The sequence below is a fragment of the Poromitra crassiceps genome (assembly GCF_964638095.1).
Source record: "Poromitra crassiceps genome assembly, chromosome: 21".
Taxonomy (NCBI): Eukaryota; Metazoa; Chordata; class Actinopteri; order Beryciformes; family Melamphaidae; genus Poromitra; species Poromitra crassiceps.
The window spans coordinates 14129113-14146916 of record NC_139638.1 but is presented as its reverse complement, the minus strand read 5'-3'; the positions used below and the strand labels follow the sequence as shown (position 1 = coordinate 14146916).

General features: G+C 45.9%; 1 protein-coding gene across 1 annotated transcript in view; it reads left to right on the top strand.

Moving 5' to 3' along the window:
• Positions 1–15293, top strand: part of camsap1a (calmodulin regulated spectrin-associated protein 1a) — a gene marked incomplete at both ends in the record, with an annotated part of 40985 nt that extends 25692 nt beyond the window's left edge. The window contains 14 exons of the mRNA XM_083657329.1: positions 402–543; positions 1628–1767; positions 1893–1989; positions 2274–2400; positions 3039–3124; positions 6324–6408; positions 6836–9260; positions 9441–9589; positions 10987–11195; positions 12560–12622; positions 13704–13791; positions 14000–14130; positions 14418–14536; positions 15000–15293. Coding sequence (XP_083513455.1) covers positions 402–543; positions 1628–1767; positions 1893–1989; positions 2274–2400; positions 3039–3124; positions 6324–6408; positions 6836–9260; positions 9441–9589; positions 10987–11195; positions 12560–12622; positions 13704–13791; positions 14000–14130; positions 14418–14536; positions 15000–15293 — 4155 coding nt within the window. The remainder of the gene's footprint in view (positions 1–401; positions 544–1627; positions 1768–1892; positions 1990–2273; positions 2401–3038; positions 3125–6323; positions 6409–6835; positions 9261–9440; positions 9590–10986; positions 11196–12559; positions 12623–13703; positions 13792–13999; positions 14131–14417; positions 14537–14999) is intronic.
• Between the last annotated feature and the right edge of the window lie 2511 nt (positions 15294–17804).

Here is a 17804-nt window from a genome sequence, read left to right as displayed (position 1 = left end):
ATTGTGAATGATCCTCCCTGGCATGCCAGGAGACAGCAGCACTCTAGATCTAACACTTCTGAGATGCATTAGATGCCCTACAGGGGGCGCTCCGACTGGCCTCATCTGATCCCAGATAAATGAAGGCCAGTCAAATCTGCTGTGTCACTGCTAGCAAGAACTGGATGCCAAGGGCAGATATCCACTCACTATATACGTCTGTATTAGTATGTGCACGTGTTGGAGAGAGACATAGTGACAAAAAGCAAACTGAATAGAGGAAGCAGATTTCTACACCATCAATTATTGATTTTAAGTATGTGAGAAATGTGTATGCGTCTTTGTGACTTGTGATCATGTGACTATGTGTTGAGCCTTCTGTCTGCCTAGCTTAACTAAACTCAGACGCTCTGGCTGTGTAGGTGCGTTACCGCAGGGATCACCTGTCAGGCCGGACGCTTCAGCACTTCCCCCTGCTGGGCGACCTGATGAAGGACGTGTGTGACGGCACTGCTCTGCTGGCTGTGATCCACTTCTACTGCCCAGAACTCATGAGACTAGAGGGTAAGGTTAACAAGCACAAGCACTCTGTTGAACAGCTGGAGGAAAAACAACCAATAAGCATTCAAAAAAATCTAATCTGCACACTGCGTGTTGACTTGCTCCCAGGTTAGTTTTATTGTATTTTAACGTTTCAATCCACTTGGGATCTTAATTGATCCGATCCACTTGGGATCTTGAAATACAATAAAACTGCCTGGGAGCAAGTCAACGCAGTGTGCAGATTTTTTTTAATGGCTAGAGAGGTAGAGTAACACCAGACTAGGCCCAGCACTAGACTGGACTGAGAGGTTAAGAAGGTGCCACTGGTTTTTACACCAGACTAGGTCCAGCACTAGACTGGACTGAGAAGTTAAGAAGGTGCCACTGGTTTTTACAGCAGACTAGGCCCAGCACTAGACTGGACTGAGAGGTTAAGAAGGTGCCACTGGTTTTTACAGCAGACTAGGTCCAGCACTAGACTGGACTGAGAGGTTAAGAAGGTGCCACTGGTTTTTACAGCAGACTAGGTCCAGCACTAGACTGGACTGAGAAGTTAAGAAGGTGCCACTGGGTTTTACAGCAGACTAGGTCCAGCACTAGACTGGACTGAGAAGTTAAGAAGGTGCCACTGGGTTTTACAGCAGACTAGGTCCAGCACTAGACTGGACTGAGAGGTTAAGAAGGTGCCACTGGTTTTTACAGCAGACTAGGCCCAACACTAGACTGGACTGAGAGGTTAAGAAGGTGCCACTGGTTTTTACAGCAGACTAGGTCCAGCACTAGACTGGACTGAGAGGTTAAGAAGGTGCCACTGGTTTTTACAGCAGACTAGGTCCAGCACTAGACTGGACTGAGAAGTTAAGAAGGTGCCACTGGTTTTTACAGCAGACTAGGTCCAGCACTAGACTGGACTGAGAAGTTAAGAAGGTGCCACTGGTTTTTACAGCAGACTAGGCCCAGCACTAGACTGGACTGAGAGGTTAAGAAGGTGCCACTGGTTTTTACACCAGGTGACAGAAATGCATTAGCTGTAGGTTCATAAAGCTTGAATTGTGATGCTGTTTAACTGTATGACTATATATTGGCCACGGCCTGTTTTGTGCAGATATCTGTCTGAAGGAGGTTCCCTCCATAGCAGACAACGTGTACAACATCCAGCTGCTGCGCGACTTTGCCAATGAACACCTGAACAAAAGCTTCTACCTGAGGCCGGAGGACCTGCTGTATTCTCCGCCAGTACTCAAGGTGAGTCCGAACATACACTTCACACACTGCCAGCAAATACTGCTGAAATAAGGAACAGACTACAGTGTTTATTGTCCTGTGTCTTGCCATTGACCATGACCATGTTTGTGGTGTCTTCATACCAGAATAATGTGATGGTCTTCATTGCTGAGCTCTTCTGGTGGTTTGAGATTGTGAAGCCAGAATTTGTGCAGCCCAGGGACCTTCAAGAAATCAAAGATGGTACAATAAATGCTTTACTTTTGTTGTGTGTGTGTGTGTGTGTGTGTGTGTGTGTGTGTGTGTGTGTGTGTGTGTGTGTGTGTGTGTGTTTGTGTGTGTGTGTGTGTGTGTGTGTGTGTGTGTTTGTGTGTGTGTGTGTGTGTGTGTGTGTGTGTGTGTGTGTGTGTGTGTGTGTGTGTGTGTGTTTGTGTGCACGCGCATGTGTGTTTTAATGAGATCCTAGCAGTTCTTATATCAGTAGTGATGTTATACATAGTTGACACTCTTCACCCCAATGCTTGCAGTGAGATTGCTGCTGCAGCCTAAGAGTTCTCGCCCCCACGTCTCCATCTCCAACGCCACCAAACGTAGTTTCCTCACCACATCAAGTTCTGCTGACGTCTTGACCACGCCCACAAGTCCAGACCCCAGGTACTATTCTACATGGACCTCTTTATCTGACTACATCTACAACTAGAACTATCTGCTTCTACTGTACTGTTATGTTGAATGCTGCACTTGGATCAAAATGAATGTGGCTCTAAAGCTACAATTTGTAAAGTGTCAAGAAGTCCCCTCTTTACATACCTATACCTATACCTCGAGACAGTAACACACTATATGCCTCTTCCTCACAGTAACACACTATATGCCTCTTCCTGACAGTAACACACTGTATGCCTCTTCCTCACAGTAACACACTATGCCTCTTCCTCACAGTAACACACTATGCCTCTTCCTCACAGTAACACACTGTATGCCTCTTCCTCACAGTAACACACTGTATGCCTCTTCCTCACAGTAACACACTGTATGCCTCTTCCTCACAGTAACACACTATGCCTCTCCCTCACAGTAACACACTATGCCTCTTCCTCACAGTAACACACTATGCCTCTTCCTCACAGTAACACACTGTATGCCTCTTCCTCACAGTAACACACTATGCCTCTTCCTCACAGTAACACACTGTATGCCTCTTCCTCACAGTAACACACTATGCCTCTTCCTTACAATAACACACTGTATGCCTCTGCCTCACAGTAACACACTATGCCTCTTCCTCACAGTAACAGACTGAGCCCATCATCAAGCCCCTCTCACTCCTTACTGCCCCTGAGACAGAGACAACAGCATGAGGAGGACGCCTCTTCAGGTAATATCACACACATTTACTCACTTAGGTTGAATTAAATCTATGTTGAATTCCTCTAGGTGACTTTAGTGCAGAGCAGTGAGAGCTGGCTGCCGATTAAAATAAACTAGTTCACGTTGAATGAATGAATGAATGAATTTATTTGGTGATAAGATAAAAGGAACAAGGAGAAATGTACAGTACCAAATATCAAACATATAAGTTAATAACTAACATCCAGGAAATCACCGAGGATAAAAACACAAAAAAACCCTAGGGCTTATTTCCATTGTGGTCCCCACATGTAATAAAAAACAAATTGTTAATAACAAAACATAGAACACTGATTAAAACAGAAAATTTACAATGCAGCAGCAGTAGGTAAAGCGAGTGCAGTTCCAATAACTTGCATTAAAAGAAATTAATACAAGATTAACACGTTCACTGCCAATGACGTGTTTTTACGTCAAACAAAATCCAACCGTTCACTGCCAATGACGTGTTTTTACGTAAAAAAAATTTTTTTTTTTTGACGGTGGGACGTTGATCTAACCCTTTTACGTCTCCTATACCAGAATTGGAGGTATTGAATGTGTATACCGGTAATCTATTTTACCAACCCACTGAGTGGCGACATGTCTCTCCACAGTAGGAAGAGGCGAGCCAAAACTGGAGGGAAAAGCGCGAGGAAGCCGTTCTCATACTGTAAAATTGATGGCGAAAACGCTTTCACTTTCGCACTGACGCACAGCGGTGGCAACGGTGGGGGGTTCCAAGAATAGATTGGATGCACACTTTGAAACACGCACCATAAATAAGCCCAGAATCGCAAGAGCTTCATCAGAGCTCTCAACCGGACCGCCAAGAAACGAGCGAAACCCATCCAGCGAGCCCCATCCAGACTGCCAGGCAGCAGCCAGGCTGCAGCAACTCGTTTGTCACAGACCCGCTGCAGAGCCAAGGAGGGCGGAGGAGAACGCCCACGGAGGAAGGAGTTGGAAGCAGAGGGGGGTTTCCTGCTGTTATGGAGGAAATTACTGTTCAAAACTATTGTTTAGATGTCTGACGTCTTACTGATGCCAAAAATGAATGGTTAAAGTGACTGTTCTATCGAATTTCACAAAAAGCCGTTTATCTCAGAATAATTTTTCTGACGCTGAAACCATGCTGTATTCAACTGCTAATGCTTACATAACTACTAACTTTACAAACTAACTCTTTTAGACAGAGAAAGCACACATTCTATTAGTTCTTTTGAGATATTGTGTGTTCACAAAATCTTAGCAGAAAAGAATCCTCGGGTCTTGAAAGATGAGCCAGAATCCTCAAAAAAAACCTCTGGCAGAACCTACCTACAGTAAAAAAAAAACGGCTGGCAGTGAATGTGTTAAAAGAAACATAGCAGCAGGGGGGTGAACCAATCAGTTAAGGAAATAAAAATAGGAAGCTGTTCTTCCCCATTAGGGTTTTAAAACGACTGGGGACCAGGTCTGTTTCCCTGCCTCGAGTAAAGTGCGTTCAGAGCTCATATTTTGAACTTTGAGCTAATAGACCTTATTCGCTAACCCCGGACAGCGCCATATTGTTGACATACCGTCCTGCAGCTGACGACTATAGTAACGGCCTTATTGTCGTTTCTGTTCCATTACAAAATAGCGATAGTGATGACAGCAATAAAAACCCCAGAGTTGTTGTTTGTATGCTGCCGTTAATGCCTGTAATAATAAACAAAAGAAAAAACGAGGTGAACAGACTTTGCTGTGAGGAGCTGTCAGAAAGTTTCACCTGTCTCTCCTAACTATCCATACACCTCTCCTGTGCTGCTGACGTATCCTCCGTCTCGCTCCCTTCACGTCTGTGGACGGTAGAGATAGAAACAAACTACGGGGACTTTATTGCTGTCATTACTACAGCCATGCCTAACGCAGGTCACCATCCGAACACAATTGGAACGATACAGGTAACGCTAACGGCGGCTAGCTTCCTATAAACGCTGCTCTTACATAGGCTGTCACTTAACACGTTGAGTGCCAGAGCCGAGATATCTCGTCTTACATAATCCAACGCTTGAGTGCCAGAGCCGAGATATCTCGTCTTACATAAACATTTTTTTTTTTTGACGGTGGGACATCAATCAACCCCTTTTACATCTTCGAGATCACTATTGGAGCAAGAGAATGTGTATAATCTATTTTACCGACCACTAAGTGGCGACAGTGCTCTCCTGACTAGAGGAAGGCAAGCATTTTTTTAACTTGTCACGCCATTCTCACCCCAGCCATTCTCATGAAAATGGATGGGGGAAAACGCTTTCGTTTTCGCGCTGATTGCTGGCGATGCGGGATTGCAAATTTACATAATAGATTACAGGTGGAACACACTTTGAAACACGCAGCATAAATATGACCAGAATCGCAAAAGCTTCTCTCAACCAAAACTCCAAGAAGCGAGCGAACTTTGAGAGAGCGCACAGAGTGGGAGACAAGGGCACCCATAATCACAGGCACGTGAGGTGGTTCTAAAAATCCATTTATCTCCAAACTCTCTGAAAATCTCTGAAACCATGCTGTACTCAACGGCTAATATCTACATAACTACTAACTCTGCAAACTAACTCTTTTAGACAGAGAAAGCACACATTCTATTAGTTATTTTTAGATGATTGGTGTTCACGAATTCTTAACAGAAAATAATCCTCGGCTCTTGTAAAATGAGCCAGAATCCTCAAAAAAAAACCTGGCACAACTTACCTACAGGATTGAAAAAATGGCTGGCACTCAATGTGTTAAGAGCTGCTGCGTTATGTCGAGAACATGGCGGCAGTGGGCGTGCCAGTACGTGAGTGACGTCAATCGAATAAGGTCTATAGCTCACAGTCCCAAAAAATGAACAGCTCAGTTCATTTCAAGCTCACTTCTTGTTTACCCAGAGAAAAGACACTGAAAACGTAGCACACAATAGCTTTGAACACACAAAAGCTTTGAACACACAAAAGCTTTTAACACACAATAGCTTTGAACACACAAAAGCTTTTAACACACAATAGCTTTTTTAACACATCTTTATTTTAAAAGATGCAACAACAAGAGCAGACATATTTGATCTTGCTCTAAAAATATACAATTAAAAATACAATACAGTAGCCTACATAGCTATTCACACTCACAATATGACATCTTTTGGGATGTCCAGTTTTCAACATTGTATTTCCTTTGTGCAGCGCTGAGAAATAGGTCCAACTCTCTAACACCTGTGGAGGGGCAGCCGCAGGCCTCAATACTGGCCTGGCCAGACAGGAGGCAACGGTGAGCAATTTGATTCCAACCTTCCCCATTATTGTACTCACTATTCATTATTATGTAGCCCCGCCCACTTGACCCGTTGTATCACAACTTCCTGTTCAAAACGCTGGCTGTTTAACCTGCTCAAACTAGTCTGACTCACCTGGTCAAACCTAGTTTGACTCACATTATGAGTCAGACTAGGTTTATGTCTACAATCTTTATGTATAATGTATTTATGTATGTACAATACTTTATGTATACAATCGGAAGTTCTGATTGTATTTACACTTCCTGTTTGTCTCTCAAGCCAGACGATCTCTTCTACATAATAGCTAACACAATTCATGTAATGTTAGTAACTATACTAGATCATTTCTTGTTTTTACCATTTTCTCTTACTTATACAGTATATCTTGTTCACCCTCCCTCTCTCCCACTCCCCTACCAGGCCTTTATCCCAGCCAGTGCCCTATGCCCTGCATTTCACCCTGGAGGATGATGGGGACAGTGTCAGCCTCGCTCGCTCCATCAGCAAAGACAGCTTGGCCTCAAACATCTTGAGCATCACCCCCAAACACATGCTGTGCACAGGTGGCCAGCTGCCCCCACGAAGGCTCAATGCTCAGGGCCTGCTGGGTCATATTCGCATAGAGGACGAGGAAGAGGTGGTGGAGGAGGAAGAGCTGGTTGCTATTATCCACCCCGCTGCGTTTCCTCCACGTCGATTTGAGAGTGACATGGAGCAGGACGAGCTGGAGATCCAGAAAGGGACCCCCACATCTCTGGTTTCTAATGCTCCCTGCTTCGACCTTTGCCCTGCTCCCTGTGCTCCTCCAGACCCTCGGGCAGACGGCTACTACCTGGAGCCACTGATGCCTGCCGTCCCCAAGCCAGCCAAAGAGAAGAGCATCAGCTTGAACAAGGAAGAGGAGAGTGGTGAGAGTCGCTCGAGAGCAGCAGTAGCTGCCAGGAAAGCAAACGGCACCACCCAGAGGAAAAACCTTGTGGCTGAATCAAACAACCTCAAAAGTACCTTAACCCCCATACCTGTTTTAGAATCAGCCACCAGCCCTCTGAGGCCACCCGTGGAGGGGGCAGTAGGCACGTCTCAGTCTGACAGAAAACAAGGTTTTTTCCTTCATCTGTCAGGAGAGCCAGAGGAGCAGGTCCAGACAACTCTCACTGGACAGGTCCGCCACAGTCCCTTCTCCATCGCCTGGGAGGTGGGCCGCGACTCAGACTCAGACATTGCAGACCTTGAGGAAGATGAAGAAGAGGAGGATCAGATTGAGTTGGCTAAGGAGGTGCGGAGGAGAATGAGGGGGAAGTGTCTGGAGGAGGGAGAGGTGTCTGACTCTGGGGAAGGAGAGGGTGAGTCAGCCAAGCTGAGAGAGGACTTGAAGGTGAGTGAGCGAGATGATAAGGAGGGTGGTAGTGGATGCTCCAGCCCGTGTCTCAGTACCACATCCTGGGCCAGCAGCTGCAGCGCCTCGGGGAGCAACAGTGTCAGGATGACCAACTTTGCAGAGCGCAAGCTCCACAAGATTGGCTTCCGTGACGGGTTCTCAAGCACTAGCAGCTCGCAGCAGACCACGCCTGACGGCTCTGAGATCGCCCCCTACCCTCTGGGAGGCTCCTGGCGACTGAGGAGTGATGACAGCTCTTGCTGGCTAGGCAAGGAGCCTAGTTCTGTGTTGGGGAAGGAGGGGGTGGTGGGTGCCCCAGTAGTGCCCGCAGAGCTGCTACAACTTCATATGCAGCTAGAAGAGCAAAGGCGTGCCATTGAGCATCAGAAGAAGAAGATGGAGTCCCTGTCCGCACGACAGCGACTAAAGCTGGGGAAAGCCGCCTTCCTGAACATAGTGAAAAAGGGGGGAGGGAGGAGTGACACCCTGCCTCAGCCCCTGAAACACCCCCAGGAAAGATCAGACCTGACAGCTGCTGACAGGAGTAAAGCGCCGACCCATCCCTGCAAAGATGACTCCTGTCTCGAGGTCCTGAGATTCCAGGGCAGGGCGGGACAGCCAGAAGGGAGACGGATGGACAGAGACAATAGGTTGAACAGCAGTACCCTGTCCCACAATGATGGGCCTGAGTCACCAGACTTGAATGAGTGCAGAAGTTCCATAGACCTGCTCAATGAAGCCATTAGCTCCATCCAGCAGCAGATGATGCATCTCTCCTTACAGCAGGACCTGCTGATGAAGCAGAGTGTGGTCTCACCTCCAGCATCCCTAGAATCGGTCTCTACCACAGCGCCCATCACAACACAAACGTCAACCACCACCCCTGACTCCAGAACTGGTGCTGCGGTTCACTTTGTAGATATCAGTGGTTCTGCCCCGGCTCGCCGTCCTCCTAAGCTTAGCTCCAGCCAGCGCAACCCTCGGCCCAAAGCTTCTGACCTAAAACAGAGTAGAGAGAACAGCAGGATGGCATTTATCAGACCCAACACGCAGCTCCCAGACTCCAGGCTCTCCCCCAGAGGAAGTACTGGTGGGGACCAGGAGGGAGGGGTGTTTGCGGAGGTCTCCAAGTTAGAGAGAAGCTGCCTGAGAAGCACCACCTTCAGAGTCCATGATGACCCCAACCAACGCAGCCCCAGACACTCTCCAGACCGGCCCCTACCTCAGTACCCAATGGGCATCTCCAGAACCTCCATGTTTCCCTCAGAGGCTTCAGATGTGGATGGAAATGAACTTACCGGGTTAGGGACGGAGGCTTTAGGCACAGCGGAGAGTACCAGGGCTAAGGGTCTACTGCTTCAGGTCGACTCATCAGATGTCAAGGATCCACTGGAGGGCGGCAGAGCAGACATTACAGACAGTTCAGCAGACGGCGAGCCGAAGAATGGGTTGGACTTCTTCATTAAGGTACAGTCCAGTGCGAGTGTGTTCATCTGTGCTTGTTTGTGTGACGTGTGATGTGTGCGTAGCTCATCAACAGTCTCATCTGAGAAACTAGATGATTCATGAGGTTGTGCAGAAACATGGTACAGTCCATACAGTCCATACAGTCCAGCTGTATGAAAAGTGACATTTTCTGTCTTCCAGGATGATGAGAAGGTGGATGATGAGAAGGAGGATGAAATGGCGAAACGTCGCGCTGCCTTCGTCCGCAGACAGCAGCGCAAAGCTGAAGAGGCCAGAGTACGCAAACAACAGCTGGAAGGGGAGAGCGAGCTCAAACGTGATGAGATCAGGTGTGTAAACACACACACACACAGGCTCAAACGTGATGAGATCAGGTGTGTAAACACACACACACACAGGCTCAAACGTGATGAGATCAGGTGTGTAAACACACACACACACAGGCTCAAACGTGATGAGATCAGGTGTGTAAACACACACAGGTGTCCGTAAGTTGTGGATTTGGGTTGAAATCCTTGACAGTTTGTGAATTTGAGAGGGGGGGGAATCAAAGCGTTGAAACTTGAAAGGGATCTGCACCACAAATTTTGATTCAGTGGGAATAATTCCCTAAAGATAAATGTTTTTTATTTTATTTTATTGCCGTGTGTTTTATTCACACAGATTATTCGCTTTTGGTTAAGCCCAATTGATGCTTGGTCTGGCGACACTTTTGAAACGGTCGCCGACAGAACTGAGGACTTGAGTCGACACTTTCAAGTGTTGGCGAGCAGTGTCTGCTAATTGGTGAAATGTCTAGTGTCGCTGACTACGTCACGATGTGTCGTGTAAGTCTGATTGGCTATATAGACGGCACGCGCGCATGACTTCCTTGTTTTGGTTTTCGCTCGATTGAAATTAATGAACGTGTCCCCGCTATTTTTATCAGCCTGTCCTTGATGTATTACTTCGTGAAAATCACAAAGAACATCGTGACCAATTTCCCAGAGAGTGGTTTCACTGTGCATTCCATTCCCTCTCTTCTCTTGGCTGTCTGCACTATAGCGTTCGAGTGTCATGTGACCGTTGAACCGAGGCGAACATTCACTTAAGTATAAAAGCAACACCATGAGCGACACTTTCTTTTTTGTCTGCGACCATGTGCTGAGCGACACTTTCTAAAGGCGCTGACAAGGTTCTGCACAGCGTCGACTTGGAGCCTGTGCATACTCAAACGTAACTCGGCGCGTTGGCTGCGGTACACGTCCAAAACACTAGGTGGCTTGTGGTACACTTATGTCCTTAACATATGACGCTATCGTGTCGTTTACCAAGAACTTGCAATCATGTCGGTGGGGGGACATTTTATTGTCTCTCCATTTCCAAACTCATTTCAGTGAGCCTGCAGAAGGCTTTGCTAGATTAGGGACAAGCACGTTAAATGAGGAAATGCCATTTCCTCATTTAACAGTGCTTGTTATTGTGTTTATTAGTGCTTATTCCTCACAATAAGTACATCAGCGGATATGTGCGCGGCCCAAGGCAACGGCCAATCACAGCTCTCGTGCTGGTCACGTCACGTCCGCGTTGACGCCGCGGAGTCACATTTTCGAGGAGCTGCACGCACCCTCCGCCGAGCTGCGCCAACAGGACGGCCAGCGCAGTCAGCGCCGGCGATTTCGCTTGAGCATAATTTGCGCTTAACAAGTATAAATGAAGCTTGACTCTTCCTGCTGTCCTCCCCCAGGCGTAAAGCAGAAGAGGATCGTGTGCGTAAGGAGGAGGAGAAGGCGCGGCGGGAGCTCATTAAGCAGGACTACCTGCAGAGGAAGCAGCAGAACCTGCTGGAGGAGCAGGGTCTGGTCAAGCCCCGCCCCCGGACCAGATCCCACAAGGGCAGGCCCAAGTCACTGCACCGCGACGAGTCCAACAGCCTCTCCAAAGGATCCAACACACGTAAGAGCAGACTCACACTGAACTGAAGTCTAAAATAGCTCTGTTAAAGCAGCTACGAGCAAGATTTTCGATTGTTATTAAACAGTATAATTACAATATTGATGCATCACATCTTACCTATAATAGTAGCTGAGACCAAAGCCGTGTGAATCGGAGATTGCTCTCTTGGTGATTATTAAGTCTGTGTCTGTCTAAACTCGCGTCACCAGGGGGCTCTCTCTCTTACCGCCGGACCGGCTAAACCCGGAAGTGAAACCCGGAAGTGAAACGCAGCTGCCTGCCTTGCCCCGTTCGCGCTGCCTAGCAACATACCATAAACAAGTAGAACGCCATGCATACTCTCGCGAACATCTCTCGTTATATTCTAACCGGTTTTTTGGAAGTTATTTTGTGGTTATGGCCGAAGTGGCTGCTGCAAACCGTTTCATTTCACTTCCTGATCTTCCCTGGCCACAGACAGACTAACACTGGCCGATTCACTCGGGGTTCAAGCGAGACTACTCTGCGTTGGTCTCGTCTACTATTAGAGGTAAGATGTGATGCATTGATATTAAATTTAGACTGTTTAATAACAATCGAAAATCTTGCTCGTAGCTGCTTTAACCTTTACTGCTACAGTCTGTAGTACTCCCTGCAGCCCTTGTGTGTCTAACATGAACAAATACTGTTTGTTGTTTGTTTAGTACAGTGGGTTTGTCTATTATGTCTTAAAGACATGTGACAGACGGTGTTTTACATGAGGTAACAAGTAGGCCACGGTCATTTTTTTTTACAGATTATGAAAGTGCAGATTCTAAAGTTTCTAATGATGTGGCATAATACATTGAAATCTGAAAATAGTTGAAGATATCGTTATTTGAATGTTCGTACTCCTACAAGCAACATTCAGAGAAAATCGCCTTGAAAGTTGGTGAACAAGCTTGGTTTACTAACAAATTATAAGTACAGTATTTAGTAATCCTTTCACCAGGGGGCACGGTGGTAGCGCTGTCGCCTCACAGCTAGAAGGTCCTGGGTTCGATTCCCACCTGGGACGCTGTGAGCGCTGAAGGAGTGCGTGCCCGTCCGCATGTCCTCGAGTGCCCACCGCCCTCGGCAGAGGGTGGAGCAGAAACCAGGATAAATAAATAAAAATTAGCACTAATGGGGGATAAAAATGGGATAAAGAAAATGGGGCGGTTAGGGTTAGGGGGTGGGGGGGTGGGGGGAGTAATCCTTTCACCAGACCGTGTCACATAGACAAACTGAAAACACACATGTACAGCCTATTGTGTGTGTGCCTGTTGTGTGTACATGTGTGTGTTTTCAGTTAGGTTTGTCTGTGTGCATTTATATGAGTGTTTATGTGTATATGTGTTGTGCAGGTCATTCTCTGAAGGTGTCCATGTTGGTCAAAGCCCAGGGCTCAGCAGCAGGCTGCAGGGGAGGTGAAGCATCTAACCTGCTCTGCATGATGTCATCATAGCACTTCTAGCATAATGCATCACATACATGATGTCATAACACCTATAGCATAATGCATCACATACATGATGTCATAACACCTATAGCATAATGCATCACATACATGATGTCATAACACTTCTAGCATAATGCTCACATACATGATGTCATAACACCTATAGCATAATGCATCACATACATGATGTCATAGCACTTCTAGCATAATGCATCACATACATGATGTCATAGCACTTCTAGCATAATGCATCACATACATGATGTCATAGCACTTCTAGCATAATGCATCACATACATGATGTCATAACACTTCTAGCATAATGCATCACATACATGATGTCATAACACTTCTAGCATAATGCATCACATACATGATGTCATAGCACTTCTAGCATAATGCATCACATACATGATGTCATAACACTTCTAGCATAATGCATCACATACATGATGTCATAACACTTCTAGCATAATGCATCACATACATGATGTCATAACACTTCTAGCATAATGCATCACATACATGATGTCATAACACCTATAGCATAATGCATCACATACATGATGTCATAACACTTCTAGCATAATGCATCACATACATGATGTCATAACACTTCTAGCATAATGCATCACATACATGATGTCATAACACTTCTAGCATAATGCATCACATACATGTACATGATGTCATAACACTTCTAGCATAATGCATCACATACATGATGTCATAACACTTCTAGCATAATGCATCCCATAATTCTGCCTTTTGTGACGGTAAGGGACTTGAGGCATCTTTCTATTGTTTTGGACTAGCCTGCCCTGTTCTCAGCCTGTGTTGATCTCAGCTTTGTCTGTTGTCTTGCTTTGTGTGCTGTTTGCACCTCTCTGTCTCTCGTCTCAATCACAGGGAGCACCAAGACCGTTAGTTAGCATTAGAGTCACATGAGAGCTCAACGTGTGTCACTACGTGTCGTTTGGCAAAGCAGGGGACTGATGTGGGACGAGTTCCATTCTAGATTTAGTCAAATAAATCTTGCTCACTTTCAGCTGATCTGAGCTGCAGCCATCGAGGATCCACTCTCTCTCTGGCCACTGAGGCAGACAGCGTCACCTCCGGAGGGGCGGAGTCACACAGGTGAGAACTGCTATGGTGTGTGTGTGTGATCCACACAGTACTTGATTAAAGTGTGTGTGTGTGTGATCCACACAGTACTTGAATAAAGTGTGTGTGTGTGATCCACACAGTACTTGATTAAAGTGTGTGTGTGTGTGTGTGTGTGTGTGTGTGTGTGTGTGTGTGTGTGATCCACACAGTACTTGACTAACGTGTGTGTGTGTGGCAGGGCTGGCTCTGTGTGTGGCTCGGTGGAGTCCTTCCCCATGCTGAGCAGGGCGTCCAGCAGGACGATGGAGAGGGACTGGGAGAACGGCTCCACAGCATCGTCCATCACTTCAGCTGCAGCCGAGTACCACGGTAACACGTGCTAAATACAGTACCAGCTGTGTAACACATGCTAAATACAGTACCAGCTGTGTAACACATGCTAAATACAGTACCAGCTGTGTAACACGCTAATATCTGTGTAACAAAAATAAATAAATAGATAAAATAAAAAATAAATGGAATAAAAAGAAAAAAACGACTAATCCGTTTTGATTGATTTAAAAGCTTCTCTCCTGCACTTTGCAACTCTGTTTTGAATAGTGCCACAGAAATAGAGTTTATGACTAATAATGAATGATCCTTTGTTTTTGTAATAGGCCCGAAGCTTTTCAAAGAGCCGAGCTCCAAGTCCAACAAGCCGATCATCATCAATGCCATCGCCCACTGCTGCCTGGCTGGCAAGGTGAATGAGACCCAGAAGAATGTTATCCTGGAGGTTAGTGTGATCTATTTAACCCAATTTATCGATTGTGAGCTTGTCTCAATAGGTAGAGGAAGACTATTCTGAATTAATGACCGTCAGTTAACTTTCAGGCTACAAAAAATCATTCATACCAAACGCAATACATCTGCTAAATTCATAAACGTCAGACTCATCCACATCAGAACCATGTCCGTTATTGCTGTCTGTATTGTGCTGTTGTCCTGTTGTCTTGTTCTATGTTGTATTATGTACCCTGTCATTTCCTGTGCTGTGTCTGTGTACTGTGTCTGTGTACTGTACTTTTCATGTGTGCAAGCAAACCTGTGAAGCCAAAGACACATTTCCACATTGTGGACAACAATGAATAGAATTGAATTGAATTGAATTGAATTTGTGTCGGTGCCAGATACTTTAGTTTACTCATGCTGCTGCTTTTCTGAGATATTTTTTTATGTATTTGTCCCTATGGTGACAGGAGCTGGACAAATGTGAGTCTAACCACCTCATGATCCTCTTCCGTGATGGCGGCTGTCAGTTCCGCGCCATTTACTCCTACTCGCCAGACACCGAGGAGATTGTCAAGTTCACAGGCACGGGTCCACGCACCATCACCGGGAAGATGATCGACAAGTTCTACAAATACAGCTGCGAACGCAAGCAGTTCAACATCATCCCAGCCAAGACTGTGTCCGTCTGCATGGACGCCCTGACCATCCACAACTACCTCTGGCAGATCAAGAGGCCAGGTAGCTCGAGGAGGAAGAAGTGAGGAAGAGGAGGAGAGAGTGGACTCTTTGCTATATATAGACCCTTTTCACTGGGGCCATTTTGTGTCAAAAAGGCAGGGTAAACACAGGTGCAAGCAAAACAGTAATGAGGGTTTCCAACTTACAGTCATGGAAGTTGGAAACCCTCATTACTGTTTTGCTTGCACCTGTGCTTACCCTGCCTTTTTGACACAAAATGGCCCCCGTGAAAAGGGTCTATTGTTGTTGGGCGGGACCCAATAATCTTGATTGACACGTCATCATGTGGCTGACATATCATTAGTCAGTGGGATTATCCTGCTGGTGCGAGGGAGAGGGGAGGGGTCTTAACACTGCAGGTGTGCTTCAGTGCTCTGATAGGTCTAACACTGCAGGTGTGCTCCAGTGCTCTGATAGGTCTAACACTGCAGGTGTGCTTCAGTGCTGTGATAGGTCTAACACTGCAGGTGGGCTCCAGTGCTGTGATAGGTCTAACACTGCAGGTGTGCTCCAGTGCTGTGATAGGTCTAACACTGCAGGTGGGCTCCAGTGCTCTGATAGGTCTAACACTGCAGGTGTGCTCCAGTGCTCTGATAGGTCTAACACTGCAGGTGTGCTCCAGTGCTCTGATAGGTCTAACACTGCAGGGGTGCTCCAGTGCTCTGATAGGTGGAGATAGCAGACTTCATCACAGTGAGAGAATATAAAACACCTGCCAACTTAATGCACTCAAATGGTCAAGTATTTTTATTTTATTTTTGTTATTTATTGAGCATTTAATTGTGCATGTCCCACATTTATGTTTTAAATTTTAGGTATACATCCTACATGAATTAGTTTGGCACTAAAATACCCTCCTATAATGGCCTCCTAGATTCCTTTGTAGCAGGGAAGAGGAGATTGACTCAGTCAAATACTACTGAAGCTACTTACAGTTTAGACGAGTGAAACAACTGCAACTACAGACAGGCATTAGGGAACATGGACTTGAAATGTACTAAAAGATGGTTTGCTATTTCAGCCTGGCAAAAAATACCCTGCTGCTGTGACCTCACAGCTCCTCACATACAACCCATTTACACCTGGTTTTTAAATGTGACCTGTATCCAGATAAGTTATCTAGATGTTATCTGGATAAGGAGAAATGCATGCCAATGCAAGGTGTAAATCCATCGTGATCAGGATGTGATCAGATCTGCCTGACCACATCTGGAGGTAGTCTGGCTCACATTGTGTTCAGATCTTTTACACCCCATTTACACCTGGTTTTTAAATGCGACCATTATCCAGATAGCTTATCCGGATACAGGTCGCATTTAAAAACCAGGTGAAAATGGGGGTGAGAAAGGCTCTGTCTATTCACCAGTAACGACTACTGGTCATCATCACTCGGTGCTTTCATGAAGAGGGAGTTTCAAACGTTATGTTTTATTTTGAAGTATGGCACGGACGTTATGTTTTATTTTGAAGTATGGCACGGATGCTAATGTGAAGTTATTGTGTTGAGTGTGTGTTTTGTGTTGGGGGAAGGGAGGGGATATGTGCACCACTTGCTCTGAATGTGTTTCCTCTCCAGCCGGGTCACCAGCTCACCTGTTGACACCTGCGATTCACATGGGGCTGGATACCAGATACCAGGCTATTGACTCTGGATTATGCTTTAAAGCTCCACCACTCTTTCTTTGGTTTGGGAGCTGTGTGTTGCTATCATGGTGGAACAGAGGTCTTCTAAGTAATGTACTGTTTTAACAGCAGCGAAAATGGGTACTAGTATTTATTCCAAACAGCAGCAAGCGCTTCTAAGCTCAGTGCATTATAGCGTATCAATGGTGCATTATAAATGATATTAACTTCAGTATATCCCACAACCCGCACGAGCCCCCGAACATCTCAAATTGGCTCATATTGCTGAACCAAAATGAACTGAGCTATGCAGCTCTGCACTGAGCAGAACAAGAGGAGTAACCTTGTGCTACAGGACAAGGCAGAAGGGGCCCTCTAGTGGAAACAAGTGCTGCTGCAGCCACCGAGACGTCTGCTGCTGCTTACCTGCTCACTGGATTCTGGTGCCAGCTCAGATTCCCATGTAGCCTCCGACTCAACCTGCTGCCTGCCTGGCAGCACGAGTATCCCCCTACCATGACTGTCTGCAGCTCATTCAAGGCAAGGGATCGGCACAATACTTGAGATTTGTTTGCTGCATTTTGTACATTTTTTGAGTCGTGTCGTGTTTTTTTTGTACATAATGTCCTATTTATGTTCACTAAAAAGCTGGCACTATTTTTAGGTTTATTCTGTTACAGGCCTACAGAGATGTTATGGCTTTTATTTCACTGTGTTCTACCATTATGTTTATTTTGAAGACATCTAATAAAATGCACTTAGGTACATTTTCTGACGAAAGTGTGAGTGTGCTCGCTGAAAAATCAATGGTCTCTGTCTGTGTGTGTGCGTGGCGTGTGTCATTCATGTGTATTGGGGAAATAACAAAACTTAAAAAAAACGATAAAGTATTCAAGCTATTCAAAGTGTCC